The 22,657-nt window shown below is 41.6% G+C and overlaps 1 protein-coding gene across 3 annotated transcripts in view; it reads right to left on the bottom strand.

The window, feature by feature from the left end:
• cep192 (centrosomal protein 192) overlaps positions 1–22,657 on the bottom strand; it is a 101,809-nt gene that overhangs the window by 18,816 nt on the left and 60,336 nt on the right. For all 3 annotated transcript variants that reach the window (XM_059022705.1, XM_059022707.1, XM_059022706.1), the window contains 10 exons: positions 21,444–21,569; positions 14,613–14,753; positions 12,127–12,187; positions 10,733–10,872; positions 10,255–10,347; positions 8,266–8,384; positions 7,541–7,765; positions 5,480–5,570; positions 4,816–4,995; positions 4,465–4,725 (listed from right to left, as the gene is read on the bottom strand). In XM_059022705.1, the coding sequence (XP_058878688.1) occupies positions 4,465–4,725; positions 4,816–4,995; positions 5,480–5,570; positions 7,541–7,765; positions 8,266–8,384; positions 10,255–10,347; positions 10,733–10,872; positions 12,127–12,187; positions 14,613–14,753; positions 21,444–21,569 (1,437 nt within the window). The remainder of the gene's footprint in view (positions 1–4,464; positions 4,726–4,815; positions 4,996–5,479; positions 5,571–7,540; positions 7,766–8,265; positions 8,385–10,254; positions 10,348–10,732; positions 10,873–12,126; positions 12,188–14,612; positions 14,754–21,443; positions 21,570–22,657) is intronic.

The following is a 22,657-nucleotide window of genomic DNA, read 5'->3' as shown; positions in this document are numbered from 1 at the left end:
GACTAATAGACCGGAGCATACGTTGCACTAATAATAAACTACTGTACCAGTGCCACAATGGAATTACTACAGTCGCGATTACTTTTACAGGATCTACAGCATTCAGGTCATGTTGCTAGGTAGAAACACAAAACATTAGGTTATTATCATAACCTTGGTTCCCTGAAATAGAAATGTAACCATTACCAAATAGGTATTTACCTCCTAAAAACCCGAATCTAGAATATTGTATACCAAAGATGCTCTTTGAGCCCGATAACCTAATGCTCCCTTTCAAGTACAAAATGTAACCATAACCAAACAACCAAACGAGTGAGTGTACCAAAGCCGTCAAAGGCAAGATTCCAAATAACTGGAAGGCTACAAGGCTGAGCCGAAGGCTGCCTTGTGCGTTACCATTCGCAACCCCAGTAACAAGAAGCTAGGGTGAAAAAAGTTGAGGGAGTTTCATCTCTATGCCGGTGTTGTAAGGGTCGACCGAGAAGCTCTAGTTCCAAAACCAGTGTTTTGAGGATTCATGACATTAGGTCTGTAGAACCTAGTAAAGGTATGGGTAGTAGCCCACACCGCTGCATTGCAAATGTCCTTGACTGATGCACCCTGGAATAAAGACCACGAATTTGCCATGCTCCTGGTGGAATGGGCAGTGTCTGCTATTAACTTGGACAATCGCTGTTTAGACAGGGCTTGACCACAGGACTTTGCCCCATAGCAGACAAATTGTTAGGGCTGCCTCCAACTTTTTGTCCTGTCAACACGCCAGGGCCTGCTCTGGCATTGTAAGGTGTCACTAACCCTGTTGGACAGATCCAGAAGACTCAAATGCAGCTGTTTAGGGGCCAGACCCAAAGCTGCAGACTTGATGGGTTGAATGCCATAAGGTCCCCTGTGTCTGACTGAGCAGGTCACAGCGCTTCAGCAGTCTCCACGCCTCGCTGCTCAGCAGCTGCACCAGGGATGAAAACCAATCTCAGCATGGCCCCGGAGTCCAAGTAAACTCCTAGATAGGAGGCTGTTTGGGAAGGCGTGAGGTGGCTCTTTGCATGATTCACCATAAGGCCCAACTGTTAAAAGGTTCTGTGTGGGCCTCTTCCTGTGCTGGAGACTGGGCACAAAATTAGCCAGGTCGTCCAGATAATTGTGTACTCTGATGCCTTTGTGTGAAGGCATGGGGAACTAGAGAGAGGCCAAATGGCAAGACACGGAACTCGTACACTGTTCCCTAAAAGATGAACTGCAGCTACTTCCTGTGCGCTGGATTTATGGGGATGTGGAAATATGCGTCCTTGAGGTCCACTGTGGTGAATCAGTCGCCTTGAACCTCCTTCGGCTCATATACAGATTAGCCTGTGTGGTCGAAGATCGGTCTGAGGCCACCATCTCACTTCGGCACTAGGAAGTACCTGGAGTAAAACCTTTCCTCCAACTGGAGAAGGTCTATCATGCAAATAGCCCGTTTTTGCAGCAGAGCTGCTACCTGCTGAGACACCACAGCGGTGTCCTGTGGATCTGATGTTGCAGTCACGCCCTGAAAATGTAGCGAATAGGCAGTTTGAAAGGTAGTAAGCATCCAGATGGCTATGATGCACTGATGCCAATAGTCCAGATAGCTCCCTGAGAAGGGACCCTGGGCCTGTGGCAGCAAATTCCTAGGGCTGCTGCTTAGCCTGTGGCTTCTGCCTCTGCGCAGGTCGGCAGAACCTATCAAAGCCAAGGTGAGCAGCCGCGGGCCGGTTCCGAATATTACCTCTGGCAGAGGGCACGGCCGGCTGTGCCAGTCTTTGAGGCTATTGGGGCCTAGGATGCCAGTTTGCCGCTGGTTTTCGTACTGGTGATGGTCACTTAGGAAGTAGGCGAACCAGCTCCTTGGTGGTTTTGAGAGTGCTGCAGCACCTCGTCCATCGTGGGACAAAACATATGCCCTGGAGTGATCAGCACGTCCAACAGCGGTGCTTAAAGCCAAAGCTGCCTACATGCACCTATCAGTGCAGCCAGGTTTCTACCATAAGCCTGTCCGGTTAGCCTGGACACACTGAGCAGGTTTTTGTTAACCAGGCGCAGCTCATCCAGCAAATGCAACTGGTAGGCTACCAGAATGCTGTTGTAGTTCCCTAACCGTGTGGCGAATGTAGTGGCCGAATAGGCTCTCTTGAGTATCACCTCAGAGACCCGGCCCTGCTTGTTAGGCCAAGGAGCATCCTTGGATAGGAGCACTAAATTAGGCGCTTTGACTCGGGTGGAAACAGAAGCCTAAACCGGCAGAAAATGGGCCAGGCCAAGCTTCTCCGCATCAAGTACCCTATATAGTGCATCCATCAACCTGGAAACAGCAGGAGCTGTTGCTGGATGGTCCCAGGAAGACTATCTCAAAGAGAAAATCCTGATGAACAGGTGGATATGGGAGATGTAGTAAGCTCATCGTTAAATCAACTGCCTGGTTTCCCCTGCTGTAGGCCTAGATTGCAGTGGCCCTCTTGATTAGCGGTATAAGCTCTGCCGCCTGGAACGACAACTCTTCTTCCTCTTCCACGGGGGAGGGGGAGGGGGAAGGAGAGCTCGAGGAGGAGGAGGAGGAGGAGGAGGAGGAAGGGCTACTTTCCTGGGTGCTTCATCCACTCTCCCTTGGCACAGTGCCATGGGCTGAGGAAGAAGCCACCTCTCTAAGAGAGGGTGATGGGGAAGAGTGCTGAGCAGGATAGCCATTTTTAAAGTGCGCACTTGGAAAAAGGGGCACAGAACTGATTAGCCAGTACCTCTTTGGCGTGTTCTGGCCCCAGGGAGTAAGAGCACCTGCCGTGCTTGTCCTCAATAGGCAGACTGGCCTTGCATGTCTCACAGGGACAGAACCTGGGCATGATGCAAGGAGCAAGCAATACAGTGTACAGATACAGTTGTACAGGTGTTGCTTCAATCTCCTTACGGACAAATTGACTGGGCAGTCCAAGACCCGAGTTGGTACCGGACCGGTGACCTAAGCAGTGGTCGGTGGCGGGCTGGAACTGGTCGGTACCAGGAAGGTCCAGTACGGATTTGGTGTATTTAAACACCGGGTCGGTACCGGTTCAGGGCCGATGCAGTACTGGTTCGGAAACTGGCCGGCACAAGAACAGGGTCAATACCAGTTCAGTGACTGTAGCACAGAGTCGGTTCGGTGACTTGAGCACCTGTACAAGCCACTGGCATAAACAACCAAGTCAGTACCCCACACGAGACTGAGGGAAGCTTGCTTGTTAGAATGGATCAACAGCCTTAGCAATAGTGTTGCTACAAGCGGTCTCCAAAATGGTATCAATATACTGTGGTTGAATTGCAAGCAACAACAACAAGTTAAGTATTTAGATCCTGCGCAGTGCTGCTGAGCTCAGCAGCTGCTCTTGCTGCACAAGCAAACAAGAAATAAAATAAATTCCAGCCGGAGCTATGCATCCTGGGAAAGCACAAAGTCAGCCGACTCATGTTGCTGGATCCCTGGGAAGGAGCGACACAAGCCGCTGGCTTCACGTGGGTCACAAGGCTGCAGTTGGACGTAACAAGCAACAGGCTGTAGTGCACACAATATACTTAACTTGTAAACTATTACAGCGATTAGTTAAAATATTGCGTATAAATTTGTGTAAAAACACAAATGAGAAATATATACAGATAGAAGCAACAATGTACTTATCTGAACATGGCTCTCCGATCAGGTTAGTCTTGAAAGGAAAAACGGCACCGAGATCTGCGAGTGCAGTCCTTGTGCTGCCATGACAAGATTACATAGACGTGAAGGACGGCTCTGCTGTAAGTAGTTCATCTTGGGTTGTCTGCTGGGACTGTACTATAAAATAACATTTGCTTACTAAAGGTGGGTGTACATGTTTGTATTACATGCTGGATTGAGGTTGCAGTTTCTTCGGGGGTGTCATGTACATAAGCAAAGTTGTGTGTTTTTCTTTATTTTGAGAGCGGTGTTTATTCGAGGGCGGCATCTATTGAAAAGCTGATGTTTGAGTGAGGCGTTAATTCGAAGCAATACGGTATTAATGGATACAATGTTGCAAACAAGGGTTATTTCAAAACTTTTTTTATTATTTATCGGTGCTGCGCATATAGGGAAAATTGTAAAAAAAAAAAAAAAGTGTTTTCCTAAAATACTTTTTGTGGGAGGAGTTTGAGGGGAGTGTGATTCTTTGTACTGTTTTGTAACACTGTAGTGAAGGCTAATGCGTAGTGTGTTGTTCTTTTGTTTATACACTTGGTCTAAAATAACTCCTTGTGAACATTCTTGGCATCTCTGATAGAGTTGTACTGAAAAAACAAAAAAAAGTTGACTGCATCAGTTTGCGTCTGCCATTTTGTTTTTTAATTTCAGATAATGCATAGTGCACCAATTTTATGCTACTGTCACCGAGTCCTACGTGACAATTTGAATACTGAGATTGTCATCTTAAAATATGAAACTAGGACCTTTAATTTAATTCTTACCTTCCGTGTCCTTTCTTTTAAAACAAACTGTTGTGGGGATATACTGATGACTTTGGGGTCCATAAGTTTCTCTGTCTGCAGGTCCATGAAGGGAATGGCTTTGATGTAAGCAGCACGAGAGCCTGTGTTCCTCATGCAGATTGTGACTTTACTCACTTTTCCAGGGGCAATGCCATTTAAAGTTACAATGTAGCTGTCGGACAACTTTTTTACATCCTCCAAGATAATATTGCTTGTTCCACCATAACCAGATAAAGGAATCTTTAAAAGATATAAAATATGAACAATAAGGACACATTCTTTGAGTACTACTTTGGAAGAGAGAAAAAAACGAAAAAAAAAAAGACTGACTGTGAATTTTATTCCTGGTTGTGTAGAACGCATTCCTGATTGTTTGATCTCCAGCTTAGCAAGCATACATGATACACGTGTTGGTGTAAACAGTAAGTGCACGGCAGCATCTTCATTAGGGCGTACTGTAAGCTCACGATGACTGGACAGTCTTTCCTCAGGCCCAAATGTACTCTGAAGCTGTAACAAGAAATAATAAAAATTAATTTGCTGTGCAGACTACTGTAGCTCAATGTTTTACATTGAGGACATAGTTAAATATCCCTTAAAACTATTTTAAAAACTTGCAGCCGAGTGGATGTGAAGACACGATCTCAAAGCATTTGGCCATTCATTGATATGAGGCCTAAAAAAATGTTTACTTACCACAACCTGTAACAGAATTTGACAGAATATAAAACAGTTGTGTACAACACATGAAAATGTAGCTATGTAATCTTTAAATGCAACATCAAGCACGCAATGCATATAGAACCCTGCAAATACAAAGTAACTACAAGACTTTGACTGAGGTGGTGACAGTTTTGAAAAATGAATGCCACACTGGCAAATGTTTTCTACTATTAAACTTAACCAAGAGAATTACAGAGTTAAATATATAGCAAAATACCTGAAATCAAACTGTACCCAAAAGTCACATGACCACTGATACAGATGGTCCTACCTGAAAACAATCTTGATCTTGACCTCTTATTAGTAGGCGGAGCTGCTGCACAGAGGCTAGCGAGTTATTTCTAAGAACAAGTTTCTGCTGCCTGAAAAGACAATTTAAAAGCAGTGTTTAAATAGAAATTACCCACCTCACAGCCACATGAAATTGGTGAGAAAAAAGGTGTGGCAAGCAGGTTTTAAAGGTGGGGGAAGGTTGTGTTCTGCCAAAACTACCTTTCACAAGTGTAAACTGTCATGGTCTGCTTTGAACAGTACAGGATATATGAATTATATTTTGGAGGCAAGTACCAGAGTATTTGAAACACAAAATTACCTGAATACTTTAAATCAGTGTTTGATTACTTCAAAAAAAGTAAATACTATTTCAGAACAGTTGAAAAAGACCACCTTCATGTGCGTTTCTTTAAATGGGAAAGGGGTCTGGCAATTATTTTCAGCTCCGTTTCCTAATGGCTGCAGCATAAAGATGGCAGGTTAAGTGTGTCATCACATCACCCTGCCAGTCCAATATACTGCAGGCATGGTAGCTGTCCGGTAAACCAGTCAGTGTGTTTATTATTTAAACAATTATTTATTTAAAAAAAAGATAGTTTTTTAAAAAAAATTATTTAAGTTATTTAAAAAAAAAAATGCCTTTAATTTCAGAAACAAATTATATTTTACACAGAAACTCAACATGTACAAAATCTAGTAAATAACCAAACAATTTGTCACATACCTATGCTTCGATATGAAGCTGCACTGCAGATAAAAAAAAAACAGATTTCTTTTTCTTTTTCTGCAGTATATGAGAGAGGTCTTTTGCAACTCACAGAATAAAATCATATTTCAATAATGTGTTCTACAAAGTAATAAGCAGGGTACGGTAAAGAATAGTTAGCATATACAGTGCTAGAAACTATTACACACACGACGCACATTCCTTGATTGGAAATTTATTACATATGGAGAAGAATTAATCTGTAGGGCTAAATCTATCATTTTAAAAACAATACAATTTTCTGTCATCTTCCTTTCACCAATCAGAACTCTGCTCTTCAAAATCAACATGAGCTGCACATGGTGCACACACCTTTGTTTTGGAACGCCCTGAAAATGGGGAAAATAGTGAAATCATGTTTTTCAATAGGATTCTATACCAGGATAATGTAAGAATGCAGCACCGGAAACTGATTTATTACACCAGTCTCATGAAAATTACTATTGGCTAAAAAAATAACATAGGACTAAATCAATAATTAAGTGATCTCTCTTTACAATCTAATCTGCCAGTAAGCAGGAGCTGTGACTTTGGTCAATAAAAAATGTACCATGTGAAATTGACAATGACTTGCTTGGTATAAAAATAATGGGAATATATTAACCTTTATATATCCCATGACTTTCATAGAGTTATATCTTCATATTAAAACATGCTGGGGTGTCTTTGCACCACTTGCTGCTGATGAAGGGTTACATGTTTGGTATGTAATAAAAAAAGAGACAAATGTTGAAATGTATTTAGTAATACTTCAAACATAAAACTCAATGTACAATAAGGCAAATGTGTTTGATATTTAACATGTATTTGTTAATTAATCAGCAGTGTGGAGTAGTGGTTAGGGCTCTGGACTCTTGACCGGAGGGTTGTGGGTTCAATCCGAGGTGGATGACACTGCTGCTGTACCCTTGAGCAAGGTACTTTACCTAGATTGCTCCAGTAAAAACCCAATTGTACAAATGGGTAATTGTATGTAAAAATAATGTGATATCTTGTAACAATTGTAAGTCACCCTGGATAAGGGCGTGAAAGAAAGAAATAATTTGATTGTCTGCTATATTTGCATTTAAAATTAGGGTGTGTGGCAATGTTTGGGACCTTACGTATTGGAGAGTACTGTCTGGCATTGGATTAGATTCTTGAGGGCCGAACACTTTACTGCTCAAAAATCCCTCCCCTATATTTTAGAGTACAATTAAATCAGAAATGTGGTACACTGCAGCTTTAGTGGAATTAATCTGAATACTCTTAGACATACTGCAATGTATCTAGTTACAATATCACTGTACTTACACAGCTCTGCCAAGGGTAACCCCTCCCCATGCCATGAACTGTTTGTTAGAAAGAATGGGTGGCACATCAGTTGGTGTACTAGAGCCTGAAGACAATGATTGTCCAGAAACCACAGATTTTCCAGTCTTCTCCAAATACATTTCTCCAGTCTTCTCCAAACATATTTCTCCTTTCAGGACTACTTCATACTGAGGCCCAGTTGGCAGGACTAGAATCGTCAATACACTGAAGATAGAAAATTAAATTAAGATTGTTCAAAAGGTTTACTTTAGTGAGTTTTGGGACATCGTGACCGAGACGCAGAACAGTCACCCCACCACAATTCCAACCCTTATGCAGCAGGACTTGGCACTGCCAACGTTACTAAACAGAAATTCGACAACCCAAAAGTTTCCCACTACTTTAAAAGACGTACTTAAGGACAAAGACCCTCTAGATAAGAGAAGCTACAATAACACCCATCTGCAGAGTCACTGCATTACTGTATACATGACCTACTAAATACATTTCACCAAAAAGTGAAAGCCACTGGGGACAAATTCTATAGATCAAATATACATAACCCAGCACAGCCATACATAATTGTCACATGTTCACAATATCAATGCTCTTAGTCCTAGATAAAGCAGTTATAATCTTGCTGTTAAATATGTTAACTAATCATTACAAATGCATGCTGATTTACAAGTGCAGCAAGTATACAAAATGTTACGACATTTTCCTACCTTTCCCTGAATGCTCTGTTACCCTGGGAGGTAAAGGAGATCATGATTTCCTGTTCATCACCAGCACGAAGAAAAAGATCCTCTGGTTTCACAGAAAAGCAGTCTTCTGAATTTGTAATCTGATAAAAATTAAGTGTATAAAATGGCGATCTTATCAAGAGGGTAGAAAAACCTAATTAATTTATTAATTTATTATATATATATATATATATATATATATATATATATATATATATATATATATATATATATATATATATATATATATATATATATATACACACATATATATACACACACACAATATATATATATATATATATAAATATATATTTCTTTAATGAAGCCAGGTGAGGTTAAAAACCCAACCAGACCACCACCTAGAAAATTAAAGTACAGCACATTTTCAACTGCCAAGACCTGAATTGCTCTGCTGCTCCAGTTACTTTCCTTTCATTGGCTCCATCTTAAAAGATATTTGCCTCTTTTAAAAGAGATTTGCCTCTTTAAAAACAGCAACAGCGGTAAAACACCTTTGAGTTACAAAATTAATCTTGAGCATGTAATCAAAAGTAGGGATGGGCACATGCAATTGGTTTATTCTAATAATCTATTTGAAAATTGATTATGCGATTAGTACTTTTCTAAACAATTAAAATCTTGTATTGCAACAAATATTAAATGGTCTGCATTTTCTATGGACCATGATGGATGTCTCGTTATCTGCAGAGTTATATGTTGTTCGTCTTAACTGATGATGGCTGTCTGTGGTAGCTTGTGTTGCCTTGCCCCTTCCACTGCTTGTAAGGGGGTGGGAAGGAATGTAAAAGTTAGGGTTAAAAACCCTAACATCGCATTTCCCTACTTTTGTCATTTTAATATCAACCTTAACTGATGAAACACATCACAGGTGTGTATACAATATACCTGATTAGTTTGTCTTCTGTTATTCACACAAAGTGTTTAGCGATCTCAGCCCCACCACCCACCCCTTCTTGTGCTTTTGTTTCCTATTTATTCTTAAATAAATTTCTTCTTGTTTTAATTTACAGTGACCAATAACTCTTAATTTTCCCCCAATTTGGAATGTCCAATTATGTTTTTTCTCCTCATTGCAACGAGTCCCCACACAGCACAGACATTCTGAGGGTGTGTGAGCATCCTCCGATCTCACAAGCCTAAAACTAGAAATCACTTTTACGTCAAGCAATCCAGAGCAGAGGTGGGCGGAGATCAGCCCTGGCTTTTTAGCTCCTCTGAATATGCTTGGTGTCTGGCCAGTAGGGTTTGCTATTGCATGTTGGAAGAGAAGCAATCCCTGCCGGTTTTGCTTAAAAAAAATAAAAAAATAAAATTGGACCTGACACGCTGAATAAATGGACCGCAAAGGGTTCAACCGCCTAGAGCAGGTCAAATTTCGCTGTCGCCCTGATGATTAACATTAACCCTTTGTTGTCCATTTATTCCACGTGTCTCGGGCGTGTCGGGTTCAATTTATTTTCACACGCGCAGTTTATTTTAGACGCACTGTTTAAAAGCATTCCCCCACCCCCCCCCCCCCCACCCCACCCCACAGTATATCAACAGGACAGTCAGTACTGCATCTCCAGCCCCGCCCAACGCGATCAAAGTCATTATTTTATTACTATAACATCTCAAAAATCCCCACCACAGATTTTTTCCCCACCTATCCCCCCCCCCCCACTACCTGGAACTCGAAATCCACATATTCCGAGCAGAACGAAATGGCTCACATCAAGAGATCCAACCAAAGGGACCACAGATCCAAATTTTCGTGCAAATCCATTGACATTAAACAGCCTACTCAGTGGTATAGCGTAATCATTTAGTAAATTCTATTTTTGATTATTAAAATATACAGAAATGCCCACCGCTAAAACAAATGCTGTATAAATCAAATCTGGCACTAGTTGTAAATAAGGTAATTTTAAGCAGCATTTTGAACCCGTATTCCAAGTTACAGCCTACCTTTATTTTCAGCTGTACATCAATGTTGCCTGCATTTTTTAAAGGCAACATCTGCTTCGCCGTTGTTCCAAGTAGAGTGGACAGATGCACAGTCTATAAAAAAAAAAAAGTGGCAAACAAACAAATAAAATCCAAATCTAGTGCTTTTTAGTAAGGCTGTAAATATATAGTTCTACTGTTTAAACTATCACACAATTTGTTTTAGTTTAAGCCAAATTTTACATTGAAATTCCCCATCCACTTTCCCAATTCCAGCAATTTACGATCCAGCAAGCTAGTGTAAATGGTGAAAATGTAAAAATCAAGCAAGATCCACAACAGGACATTCAGTTAAATATTAAGTAAAATACCATGCGCCAGTCGGAATTCTCTTTCTTGTTTGCCATTTAAACCTTTACATCCTTATTTTCTATGTAATTTTGCATTTACATTTCTACACAATACACAAAGCTAAAACGGCAGCAATAACCTCATGTACCTGCAGGTGTTTTGGGGCATGAATTCTTGCTATTCCAGATCTAGCATGGAGAAGTATGCTTGTTATAACATGGCTGGGTCCCGGGCTATCAACTTCAATGTTAATTCTTGCAGAGTATTCATCTGCAGGGCCCAGATCACCTAGAAAAAAAAAAAATCCAATCCTTTACACACCCGCATCCACCAACATCCTACATGGGCTCAAATACCGCAAGTAAAGAATACTTTCAAAATGTAATTACTCACCATAGTGACTGGTTTACTATATCCAATATTGTACACACACAAGATTTATAGAATTTGCACACAAGTTCAAAATGTGAATCTTTTTCTCTTTATGGCTCGCAAGAGTATCATAAATCTGTACCTTAATTGGCTCATAGATTTCCAAAGCAGTACAAATGTTATTTTTCTGTGCACAGAAAGCACAGAGCACCTAGCTTTACATACATACCATTTTATCTGTGGCGAGAGGCAGCTCAAGTCATTTTAAGGTCAATTATATATTTGAATTCAAGTCCCCCCCAACACATAATATTTATATTGAAAAATACATATTCGTGTCAAACAGGATTTAACTCTTGCAGCCCTAATTAGTTCAAGAGGTTGTATTTTAGCAACTACAAATACATTGCAAGAAATATATTTTGTATATTTTTTTTAGTTTAAAAGAAGCCTGTTGGTGTATGGCAGTGTACTGGATGACAGGGCTGAAGAATGTTTGCACCTCTGTCCACCCCCCATCCCCCTCCCCCTCCGGGAATGAAGTCTTTGACTTTCGCCAGCATCCAACAGGAATCCAAAAGGAGACATTCCCCATGTAATGGTAATTTATTTATTTATTTTTTAAATAGTGCTGTGAAAGATATCCTCTTTACAACCCACAATAATGCTCATAATGGCTTTTCTACAATTTAATACAATTGTGTGGTCTTTCTGTACCATTTGTCATTCAAACTGACGCTCCATTGCCTTCTATGTGCGCTGGAAACATGGGCTAATATTAGGAGGACCATTTCTCAACCAAAAGTTAAATCATGAGCTGTGACAAATGACATCTCTGGTGGCTATAGTTATTTTGCAGAAAGCCATGTGAATATTTCAAGCTACATAATTCTTCCTCCCTCCTCCAGAAAATAATTGTTATGGACAGCTCCTTAAACATCGTCTTGCGGAACATAAATAAAATGATCACTGGACCAGTAGTGACATTAACGGCAGAAGTAACTACTGAATGTAGACGTCATTGGAGTTAATGTATAGAGAACTGACTGGCTAGTTGATCTTTTAGGCGCCAGAAGGGAATGATGCAATGACCTTACTGTATGAAATAAGGTAAGTAGGTTATGTCTCTTCTTGTCTAGGAAAATCAAAAACACAAGAGGGTTACTATACCTGAACTCATATATTTTTGTGGAGCACGGAAATGAATCCACACCAAGAATTCTTCTGGTTCCTAAAGATAAGGGGGGGGGGGGGATATGTGGTACAATAAAATGTAAAAAGTTAGGTTATCTTCATAACCCTGGTTCCCTGAAATAGAAATGTAACCATTACCTCATGGGTATTTAACCTAAAGATATATCAAATCTGCATGGCAGAGCCCGTGACGCAGTCGTGCCCGCCCCCCCGAGGGCATAACTGGACTGCAGACAAGGCATCGTCGTCACTTTCCTGCAAGACTGCTGCAATCATGGACACAGTGACCTTGAAGGTTAATGGTTACATTTCTATTTCAGGGAACCAAGGTTATCATAATAGCCTATCAAGTACGAAATGTAACCATTACCTCATTGGTAGAAATACCAAAGCTGGTCGCAAGGCAATATTGAAGACCAACTGGAATGCCACAAGGCTCGGCCAAGGCCACCTTGCATGTTACCATGAAGAACCCCAGTACTAGTAGCTAGGGCTAAAAAATTGAGGGAGAACTCGCCTCTATGTTTATGTTGCATGGGTCGACCTTAACACTCTCGTTCCAAAACCAGGGTTTTTTGAGATCTACGACAGTCAATAGAACTGTGTAAAAGCCCACACCACTGCAAATGTCTGTGACAGATGCATCTTGGAATAAAGCGAAGTTGCCATGTCCCTGGTGGAATGGGCAGTGAGCTTTTCTGGAGAGGGCAAGTTGATTCACTCATAGGCAGTCTTCACTGTGTCTGTGATCCGTTTAGATAGCCTCTGCTTAGACAGGGCTTTACCACGGGACTTAGCCCTTTAAGACAAAAAATTGCTCAGACTGCCTCCAGCTCCGCGTTCTGGTGGAAAGCCTCCAATTCCACAGCCTGGTTAATGTGGAATGCCGAGATGTTAAGGAAAGACGCCTCTGGCATTGCGTCATCCGAGTTTCCCTCCTCAGAGGGGAACTCTAGATCGTCCATCTCCTCAGGAGACGGGAATAGATAAGATTCTCTTGCTGCCATTCTGCGTTCACTACTCCCTGCTGCTCCAATAAAAATACATACATAGATAAAAAACAGAATACACACCGAGAAACAAATTCTCACACAACACAGGCACAACTGTTACCGTTAATTTAATATAATTTTCGTTAAAAAACTACATTTTATTTTTAAAACTTCAAAAACTAAGCTAGCAGCCCGAGAGAGAACGCAAGTAGCTGGTTATTCACTCCCCTGGAAAGGGGCGACGGAGCCGCTGGCTTCGTGCAGGGCACAAGGCCGCTGGGGGACTAATGAAAAACCATGGCTGAGTGCACAATATATAAGAAAAGTTAACAATAGGAGACCATTCGGCCCATCTTGCTCGTTTTGTTTGTAGCTTATTGATCCCTGAATCTCATCAAGCAGATTCCTGAAGTATCCCAGGGTGTCCGCTTCAAAAACATTACTGGGGAGTTGGTTCCAGACTCCCACAATTCTCTGTGTAAAAAAGTGCCTCCTATTTTCTGTTCTGAATGCCTCCATCTAATCTCCATCTGGTGACCTCTGGTCCTTGTTTCTTTTTTCAGGTCGAAAATGCCGCTTGGGTCAACATTGTCAATACCTTTCAGAATTTTGAATGCTTGAATCAGATCACCACGTACTCTTCTTTGTTTAAGACTGAATAGATTAAATTATTTTAGCCTGTCTGCATATGACATGCCTTTTAAAACGAGGAATAATCCTGGGTCGCTCTTTTTTGCATTCTTTCTAAAGCAGCAATATCCTTTTTGTAGCGAGGTGACCAGAACTGAATAATATTCTAGATGAGGTCTTACTAATGCATTGTAAAGTTTCAACATTACGTCCCTTGATTTAAAGTCAACACTTTCCACTATATATCCAAGCATTTTGTTGGCCTTTTTTATAGATTCCCCACGTTGTCTAGATGAAGACATTCCTGAGTAAACAATGCCTAAATCTTTTTCATAGATTCCTTCTTCAATTACGTGCAAGTAGCAATTACTATAAGCACGTAATAAAATTGCATAACGTAATTACACACGCGAAAAGCAGAGAAGTAACTTTGATACTTATCAGTTTATAGTCTCTCTCGTCTCAGGGCGGATGAAAAGAAAATAAGATCTGCGTGTGCAGTCTATTTATACCCTTGGGGGCAGGCACGACTGCGTCACAGACTCCGACGAGCAATCTGTTATATATATTCAGGTTACAGGGTCTTCAGGGATAAATACCCATGAGGTAATGATTAGATTTCTTACTTGATAGGGAACTGACAAGCTGAAAGTTGCCTAAATTAATATTTTATATGTAATATTTATTCTTTGCAATTGTTACACATTCAAAACTTTGTTAAAATGTTAAATGAATGATAAATAAAAAAGCACCTATAAAAATTGTAATGTAACTCATTCTCCCATCCCTAATAAAAGGATTTAAGAGTGGACTATAAGCACCACAAAAATGAAAACTCACTTCACCATAGTTGGCATGCATCACGTGGCTTATGTGTGATGGTGCAGCTAACGGAGAAATTCTTCCAACCTGCAATGCACTTTCTGCTGATATATCAACAGGGTTTTTGCAGAACGTGAAACAGCGCCAGGCAGTTGCATTCTGGAATAAAGATTTAAAAAAAGTTATTGCATTATGTCTACATACACTTTGGTAATCATTTACTTAAGTATAAACACTAAACCCACCACCATAACAAAAGTAGAATAAAAAAAAAGTGACCCAGTGTCATTGGCCAATATGATGCTATCTGGTGAAGACTTATTCCCTTTGTAAACGTTTCCAACAATTCCCACTTGCTCTTAGCATTAAGTAACTTTACATAAAGACTACCTTAGCATAACTGCTTAAGTTTCTTCATTGACCTATATACAGTGCCTATAGAAAGTCTACACCCCCTTTCAAAATTATCACCTGTTGTTGCCTTATAGCCTGGAATTAAAATGCATTAAAATACTTTTTTTTTTATTTTTTATCTACTCATCCTACCCCACAACTTCCAAGTGAAAAAAATATTCTAGAAATTTGTAGAAAATTAAATTAAATAAAAACTGAAATAGCTTGGTTGGATAAGTGTCCACCCCCCTTGTAATAGCAATCCTAAAATTAGCTCAGGTGTAACCAATCGCCTTCAAAATCACACACCAAGTTAAGTGGCCTCCACCTGTGGTAAATTGTAGTGATTCACATGATAAATTCAGCAGTTCCTGCAAGTTCCCTCTGCTGGGTAGTGCACCAAGGTGCTTTCAAAAGAACTCCGGGACAAAGTTGTTGAAAGGCACAGATCAAGGGATGGGTATAAAAAAAAAATATCAAAGGCCTTGAATATCCTTTGGAGCACGGTCAAGACAATTAAGAAGTGGAAGGTGAATGGCACCACCAAGACCCTGCCTAGATCAGGCCATCCCTCCAAACTGGATGACCGAGCAAGAAGGAGACTGATCAGAGAGGCTACCAAGAGGCCAATGGCAACTTTGCAAGAGCTACAGGCTTTAATGGCCAAGACTGGTCAAAGTGTGCATGTGACAACAATATCCCAAGCACTCCACAAATCTGACTTGTATGGTAGGGTGGCAAGAAGGAAGCCATTACTCAAGAAAGCCCTACCTTGAATCCCATTTGAAGTATGCAAAAACTCAGGAGATTCTGTAGCCATGTGGTAAAAAGTTTTGTGGTCTGACGAAACTAAAATGGAAGCCAGCACCACAGGCTGCTGCTTCTTCGGGTGGCCCAGTCTGGAGACCGCCTGCTACCGCTTTCCGCAGAGGCAGGCATGCTTTTAAGCACCCTGTGCCTAGACAGACACAGGCTGCGCCCCAGGCAAAGCAGCCCTAGGATACTGCTGCCACAGGCCGAGGGCTTTTCTCCAGAAGCCACTTAGATTACTAGAAACAGTGCACCACAGACCCCTTGGTGCTCAAAACTGTGCAAACTGGTTACTCGCTCCAGTTCCAGCACGGCCCTCCTCCTTTCCAAGGCATGACAACTGTCATGGATCCGCAAGCCGCTGCCCAGGTGACTTGGCAGGTAACAGCTTTGCTGCAAAAGCGGGCCATTTGCATAGTAGACCCCCCCCCCAGCAATAATGGGGGGTTCTACTCCAGGTATTTTCTAGTGCCAAAACAGGATGGCGGCCTCAGACCGATCCTCGATCTCAGGCAGGTGAACCTGTATCGGAGACAGTTCAAGATGATGACTTTGCAACAGCTGTTGCAGTCCATCAGGCTAGACGACTGCTTCACCACGGTGGACCTGAATGACGCCTACTTCCACATCCCAGTAAAACCAGTGCCCGGGAAATACTTAAGGTTCGCCTTTCGGGGAAACAGTGTACCAGTTCTGTGTCCTACTGCTTGGTCTCTTTCTAGCCCCACAGTTTTTCACGAAATACATGAAGACTATACTAGCCCCATTGAGACTCAGGAGGCATCAGAGTCCTCAATTATCTGGACGACTCATTTGTGAAGCATCTACAGCAAGAGCACACGAACACACAGAGCTCGTTGCCAACCATCTACATCAGTTGGGCCTGAAGGTAAACCATGCAAAGCGCCAACTAACACCCACCTGGGTAGTAACCTATCTGGGGGTGTGCATGTTGGCAACTCTCTCGGACGACAGAGAGCTGAGAGTACCCGCTTGCTTAGAGCAGTTTCAGCTTGGCAGGGCACTACCAGTAGCGGTTTTCCAAAGGTTTCTGGGCTTGATGGCAGCAGCATCAAATACCCTCCCACTGGGTCTTTTGCATATGCACCCCCTGCAGGTTTGGTTCAACCGCACAGCTTGTCAACCAGTTTTGAACTGCAACCACCTGTTAAGTGTCCTGACACTGTCTACAGGCACTCTCTTGGAGGAGACAGCCAGCCTATCTATCTATGCCTAGCGCTGGGCAGAGTCACCAGGAGAGAGGTCATCACCACAGACATGTTCAACACGGGTTGGGCCAGAGTGTGGAATGGCAGGGGTGTACAAAGGGTGTGGCAGCCCCTGTGGGAGGGTCATCACATCAATATTTTAGAACTGCAGGCAGTGTATCTGTCCTTGCAGGAAGTTTTGGAGCAGGTTCGGGGGAGACACGTGCTCGTCCGCACGGACAACACAACTGTTGTGTCCTACATAAACCACCAGGGTGGTTTGTGGTCACCCAGTCTCCACCGTGTGGCCCATAAACTTCTGCTGTGGGCATAAGCGAACCTCCTCTCACTCTGGGTAGTTCACCTGCCGCGGGTGATCAACTGGGCTGCAGACCTCCTCTCGAGGGGGATCCCCAGCGGCGCAGAGTGGAGACTCCATCCCGAGGTTGTGAGCCTCATTTGGGAGAGATTCGAAAAGGGCAGAAGTACACCTATTTGCCCCTCGAGTCGACACACTGCCCCCTGTGGTTCTCCATAAAGGGAGAAGGGGGACCTCTGGGGATAGACACACTGGCACACCTGTGGCCAGCACATCTGCTGTATGCGTTTCCACCGCTTGCGCTGCTCCCGTTGTGTCTGGAGATCAGACAAGAACGGGCCAGGGTACTCCTAATAGACCCTTACTGGCTCAGGAGAGTCAGGTTCTCCTCCCTGATGCAGCTGCTGAACGGCCAGCCATGGGAATTGCCGATGCGACGCGACCTGCTCAGTCAGGCATAGGGCACTCTGTGGCACTCCAACCCATCGAGCCTGCAGCTCTGGGTCTGGCCCCTGAATGGCTACATTTTAGTCATCTGGGGTTACCGAATAGGGTGATCGACACCCTGCAAAACACCAGGGCAGCCTCCACTTGTTCCCAATATGGGTACAACTAGGGCGTGTTCCAGACGTGGTGCTTGTCTCGTGGGTTTGAACCCACGACATGCCCTATGGCAGTTATACTGTAATTTTTAGAGACCTTTTTGATGAAGGGAAATCTCCTTCTACTGTAAAGGTCAATTTGGCAGCCATTTCGGTATGCCATGTAAAAATTGATTCAGTCTCCCCAGGAGCTCATTTCCTAGCAGGGCAATTAATTCCCGACTATTCAAATAAATTATTGAGAAATAAATGGTTTTAGTACGAACGCAAACTGAGGGGGACACTTCCTGTCGTTGAAAAAGTGAGCGACATGTCCCCCGTGTAAATTGCACCAAATGGTTAGGCAATACATTAGATCCTCTCATATACATCCCAGCCCGGTAGGATACCCTTAACCAGTGGATCTGTGGCATGTGTGATTTTCACATGCTATTACCAACTAAACGGTACTGATGGAAACTGATCAATGCACATTGTTATGGAGTTAAAAAACAGTAAAATTAGTGTCTTCGCAGGATAGAATGGATTCAGTTGTAGATTTAAAAAAAAGAAAAAAAAAGGATGCATTTGGGAATTAAGTAACTTTTTACACTGCCTAGTTTAAACATGTTAAATAAAAGAACACATGAAAGCAAGTGCTTAATAAATTAACTGTACTGTTTAAAAAGCTGAAAACAAGATTTACCGACCAAGTTTGTGTGTGCGCTTTCCATCATGCACCGTGGAACAACCCAAAAAAAACTGGATTACTTTGGCAGACAGAGAAAACACAGTAAATGTTTTTTGAAATGCTAACTTGTAAAATTCCCAAATACTGTATTGCAGTGCTTTGTAATAATTTGCACTGATTCTTTGTATAGTATACAGTGGCTCTCAAAAGTATTCACCCCCCCTTGGACTTTTCCACATTTTATTGTGTTACAACACGGAATAAAATTGATTTAAAATTAGGAGTTTTTGCCACTGATCAACACAAAAAAAGTCCATAATGTCAAAGTGAAAAATAAAATCTACAAATTGTACTAAATTACAAATATAAAACAGAAAATAATTGATTGCATAAGTATTCACCCCCTTTGCTATGACACACCTAAATAAGCTCTGGTGCAACCAATTGTCTTTAGAAGTCACATAATTTGTTGAATGGAGTCCACCTGTGTGCAATTAAGGTGTTTCACATGATTTCAGGTTAAATACACCTGTCACTGGGAGGTCCCACAGTTGGTTAGTATATTTCCTAACAAAAACTACATCATGAAGACGAAGGAACATTCAAAGCAAATCCGGAATAAGGTTCTTCAAAAGCACCAATCAGGGACAGGATATAAGAACATTTCCAAGGCATTGAATATCCCCCGGAGCACAGTAAAGTCCATTAAGAAGTGGAGAGAATATGGCATAACTGTGAATCTGTCTAGAACAGGCCGTCCTCAAAAACTGAGTATCCGGGCGAGAAGGGCAGTAGTCAGGGAGGCCACCAAGAGGCCTATGGCAACTCTAAAGGAGATACAGTCTTCCACGACTGAGCTGGGAGAAACTGTGCATACCGCAACAATAGCCCGGGTGCTTCACAAAACTGGCCTTTAATGGGAGAGTGGCAAAAAGAAAGTCATTGTTGAAAAAAACTCACATCAAATCTCGGCTAGAGTTTGCCAGAAGGCATGTGGGAGACTCTGAGACCAAGTGGAAGAAGATTCTATGGTCTGATGAGGCCAAAATAGGTCCCCATCCAACTTGACGGAGCTTGAGCAATTTTGCAAAGAAGAATGGGCAAAAATTGCAGTGTCCAGATGTGCAAAGCTGGTAGAGACTTATCCAAATAGACTCATGGCTGTAATAGCTACCAAAGGTGCCTCTACCAAATATTGACTCAAGGGGGTGAATACTTATGCAATCAATTATTTTCTGTTTTGTATTTGTAATTAATTTAGAACAATTTGTAGATTTTATTTTTCACTTTGACATTATGGACTTTTTTTGTGTTGATCAGTGGCAAAAACTCCTAATTAAATCCATTTTGATTCCATGTTGTAACACAATAAAATGTGGAAAAGTCCAAGGGGGGTGAATACTTTTGAGAGCCACTGTACATGCAGTACTATACTGAGGTGGGTTAGACACACTGATGTACCCGACATTGTTTAAGTGATAGTGCCCGTCGATGCAGGCTCTAAGGCTAACACAGGGGTTCCCAAACCCCCATTTTATCGCCCAGCATTTGCATACATGTGCGACATTTTACACAATGCAACCAGTCAGAACTCCCCTTCCAACACCACCCCCAAGTCTGGTGTCCCTCACATGTACCAAGCACGCTGCAAAAACAGCGTCACAAACAAAACCCTGGATGAAAACAAACAATGTGGAAACGCAAAGTTTTTTTGCAACCCTGTTCATGCTCATTTGCGCTCCAAATATCACAGGCAAGATGGGCTAACATCTGATTATAGCAGTGCAGCAATAGCCTGTTCTTTATGATACGCAGCACAAGAAATACCTCGACAAAATACAAAGAAACTATGGGAAAATATAAGTGAGGAAATAGGAATTCCAGGTAAGCACTATGTTTGGTATGTTAAAATAAACACACTGTTCTGACTAATGCAAAACTGTCTGTGCTGTCTGATGTTACATCTGCGTTTACTGTATTGTTTAAAAAAAAAAAAAAAAAATCAGGATGCATCGAAATCATTGTGTTTGGTAGTCCTATCTGTACTTCTAATTTTGAAGAACACAGAACAGTTTCGTAGCATACAACGCTGCAGTAGTTTTATATGCATTTTAACACAGCAGTTAAATACCGCTCCAGTAGTTCTAGGTATATATGTACGTCCAGTAGTTCTAGTGTTAAAAGGGTGACCTTTGTGAGGTATACTTTATACTTGTAAGCATTTTTTATACACCCTGCTATATTGATTTTAATTTAATAACTATAACTCCTCCCATCTGAACCAGCATGAACAATCAATTGACGTTAGAGCATAACTAACAAATTGTAAGTCGCCCTGGATAAGGGTGTCTGCTAATAAACAATAAATAATAATAATAATAATAATAATAATAATAATCTTGCCACTTGGTGGCAGTACTAATGAAGTGCAGCTGATTCAATGGTAGTCAGAAAAAACAAACCAAACAAAGTCTTGCAAAGCTGCAACATTATTACATTAAATCGCACTGAGACAGTTAAATAGCTGGTTTTGGCTACCACTGCAGGGTTTCATGTAAACACTGCTGGGTGTTCAGATGCAAACAAACAACCACAAGGCAACTGGAGTGCTTGGTGGTCCAGTGGTTCAAAAAAAGGGGCTTGTTACCAGGAGGTTCAGCCGCTGACTCACTGTGTGACACTGAGCAAATCACTTAATGTTAGGTTATTGGCATAACCCTGGTTCCCTGAAATAGAAATGTAAACCTAGTCTCTTGGATAAAAACATCTGCTAAATGACTAAATAATAATAATAATAATAATAATAATAATAATAATAATAATAATAATAATAATAATAATACTCACAGCACTGATGACAAGTCTAATGGGCACCGTGGCATGGGTCCTGTTGAGCAGTTTCAGAGGGAGTGCTTTGACACTGCCACTTGTTACGTCGCCGAACTCCAGACAGCCTGAGTTTCCAACTTCCACCTAACATTTATTAGGAAAATCAATTAACTCTTTGCAGTCCTATGTCGGACCTGGTCCGACATTGCAATTTTCCCTTTCTGAGAAAACCATTCAAAATGGCTGAGTGCGACCGATAGGAGCGGAGAGAAGCCGGAAAACAAAAAAAATGTGGGCGTATGAATATAGATAGCCCCGACCCCACATAGATAACATGGACATAAACAGCTGCTTCTGCATCCAGCGCTCAAAGAATATCAGACAGATATTGCAGAGCTTTTTTTAGATGTTAGAGTAATAAAATAATGACTTGGATTGCATTATTGAGGAGTTTGGTGATAAAACGAGTTATCAGGAGATGATTTATCGGTATGTACTATTATTAAGACATATGTGAAAAATATAGCGAACAAGGGGTGGGGCGGGGCTGGAGATGCAGTACTGAGTGTGCTGTTGATATGCAGTGCCTTTTAAACCTGTTTTACTGTGAAAAAAATACTTTTAAACAGCGCATCTAAAATAAACTGCACGTGTAAAAATAAATTGGACCCGATGCGCCTGAGACTCACTGAATAAAAATGGACCGCAAAGGGTTAAGGATGAGGCTACGCATCGATTTATTAATGCATTGTATCGCTTGACAACTACCGATAGTTAAGCCTGTGCATCATTTTTGTGTAAAGGGTTTAAGCAAAGAATAGCTTTTATTTATTATATTTGGAATCTGCAATTATTGAGGAGTGTTTACTGATGGGATTGGATCTGTGCAGGAGTCTTCAAAGTAACAGAGCAAGTTAAGAGCATTGTGCTAGAATTACAGATACTGTAATTGACCAAGCTACAATGCCTTCCAATGTCTGGCAATTATTTTCTAAAGTAAGATGGCAAGTAATGTAAAGAAAGTAATGCTTGTAAAACTCTGATTACACAACTAATTTGCGTGACCATTTAATGTGATGGCACCCTACAAAACAAAGAAAATCTGTATTTATTCATCTGAACTACACCCCCCCCTCCCCTCCCAACTTCAGTCCCTAGTAAACAGGTATTCAGTAATGATGGCCAGATTGTAAGCAAGTGCCAGTCATTGCCTAAAATTAAAACCAAATATG

Source organism: Acipenser ruthenus, chromosome 4, assembly GCF_902713425.1.
Source record: "Acipenser ruthenus chromosome 4, fAciRut3.2 maternal haplotype, whole genome shotgun sequence".
Lineage (NCBI taxonomy): Eukaryota > Metazoa > Chordata > Actinopteri > Acipenseriformes > Acipenseridae > Acipenser > Acipenser ruthenus.
Note: the sequence above shows the minus strand (reverse complement) of the source record. Positions and strands in the feature narration are given on the sequence as shown.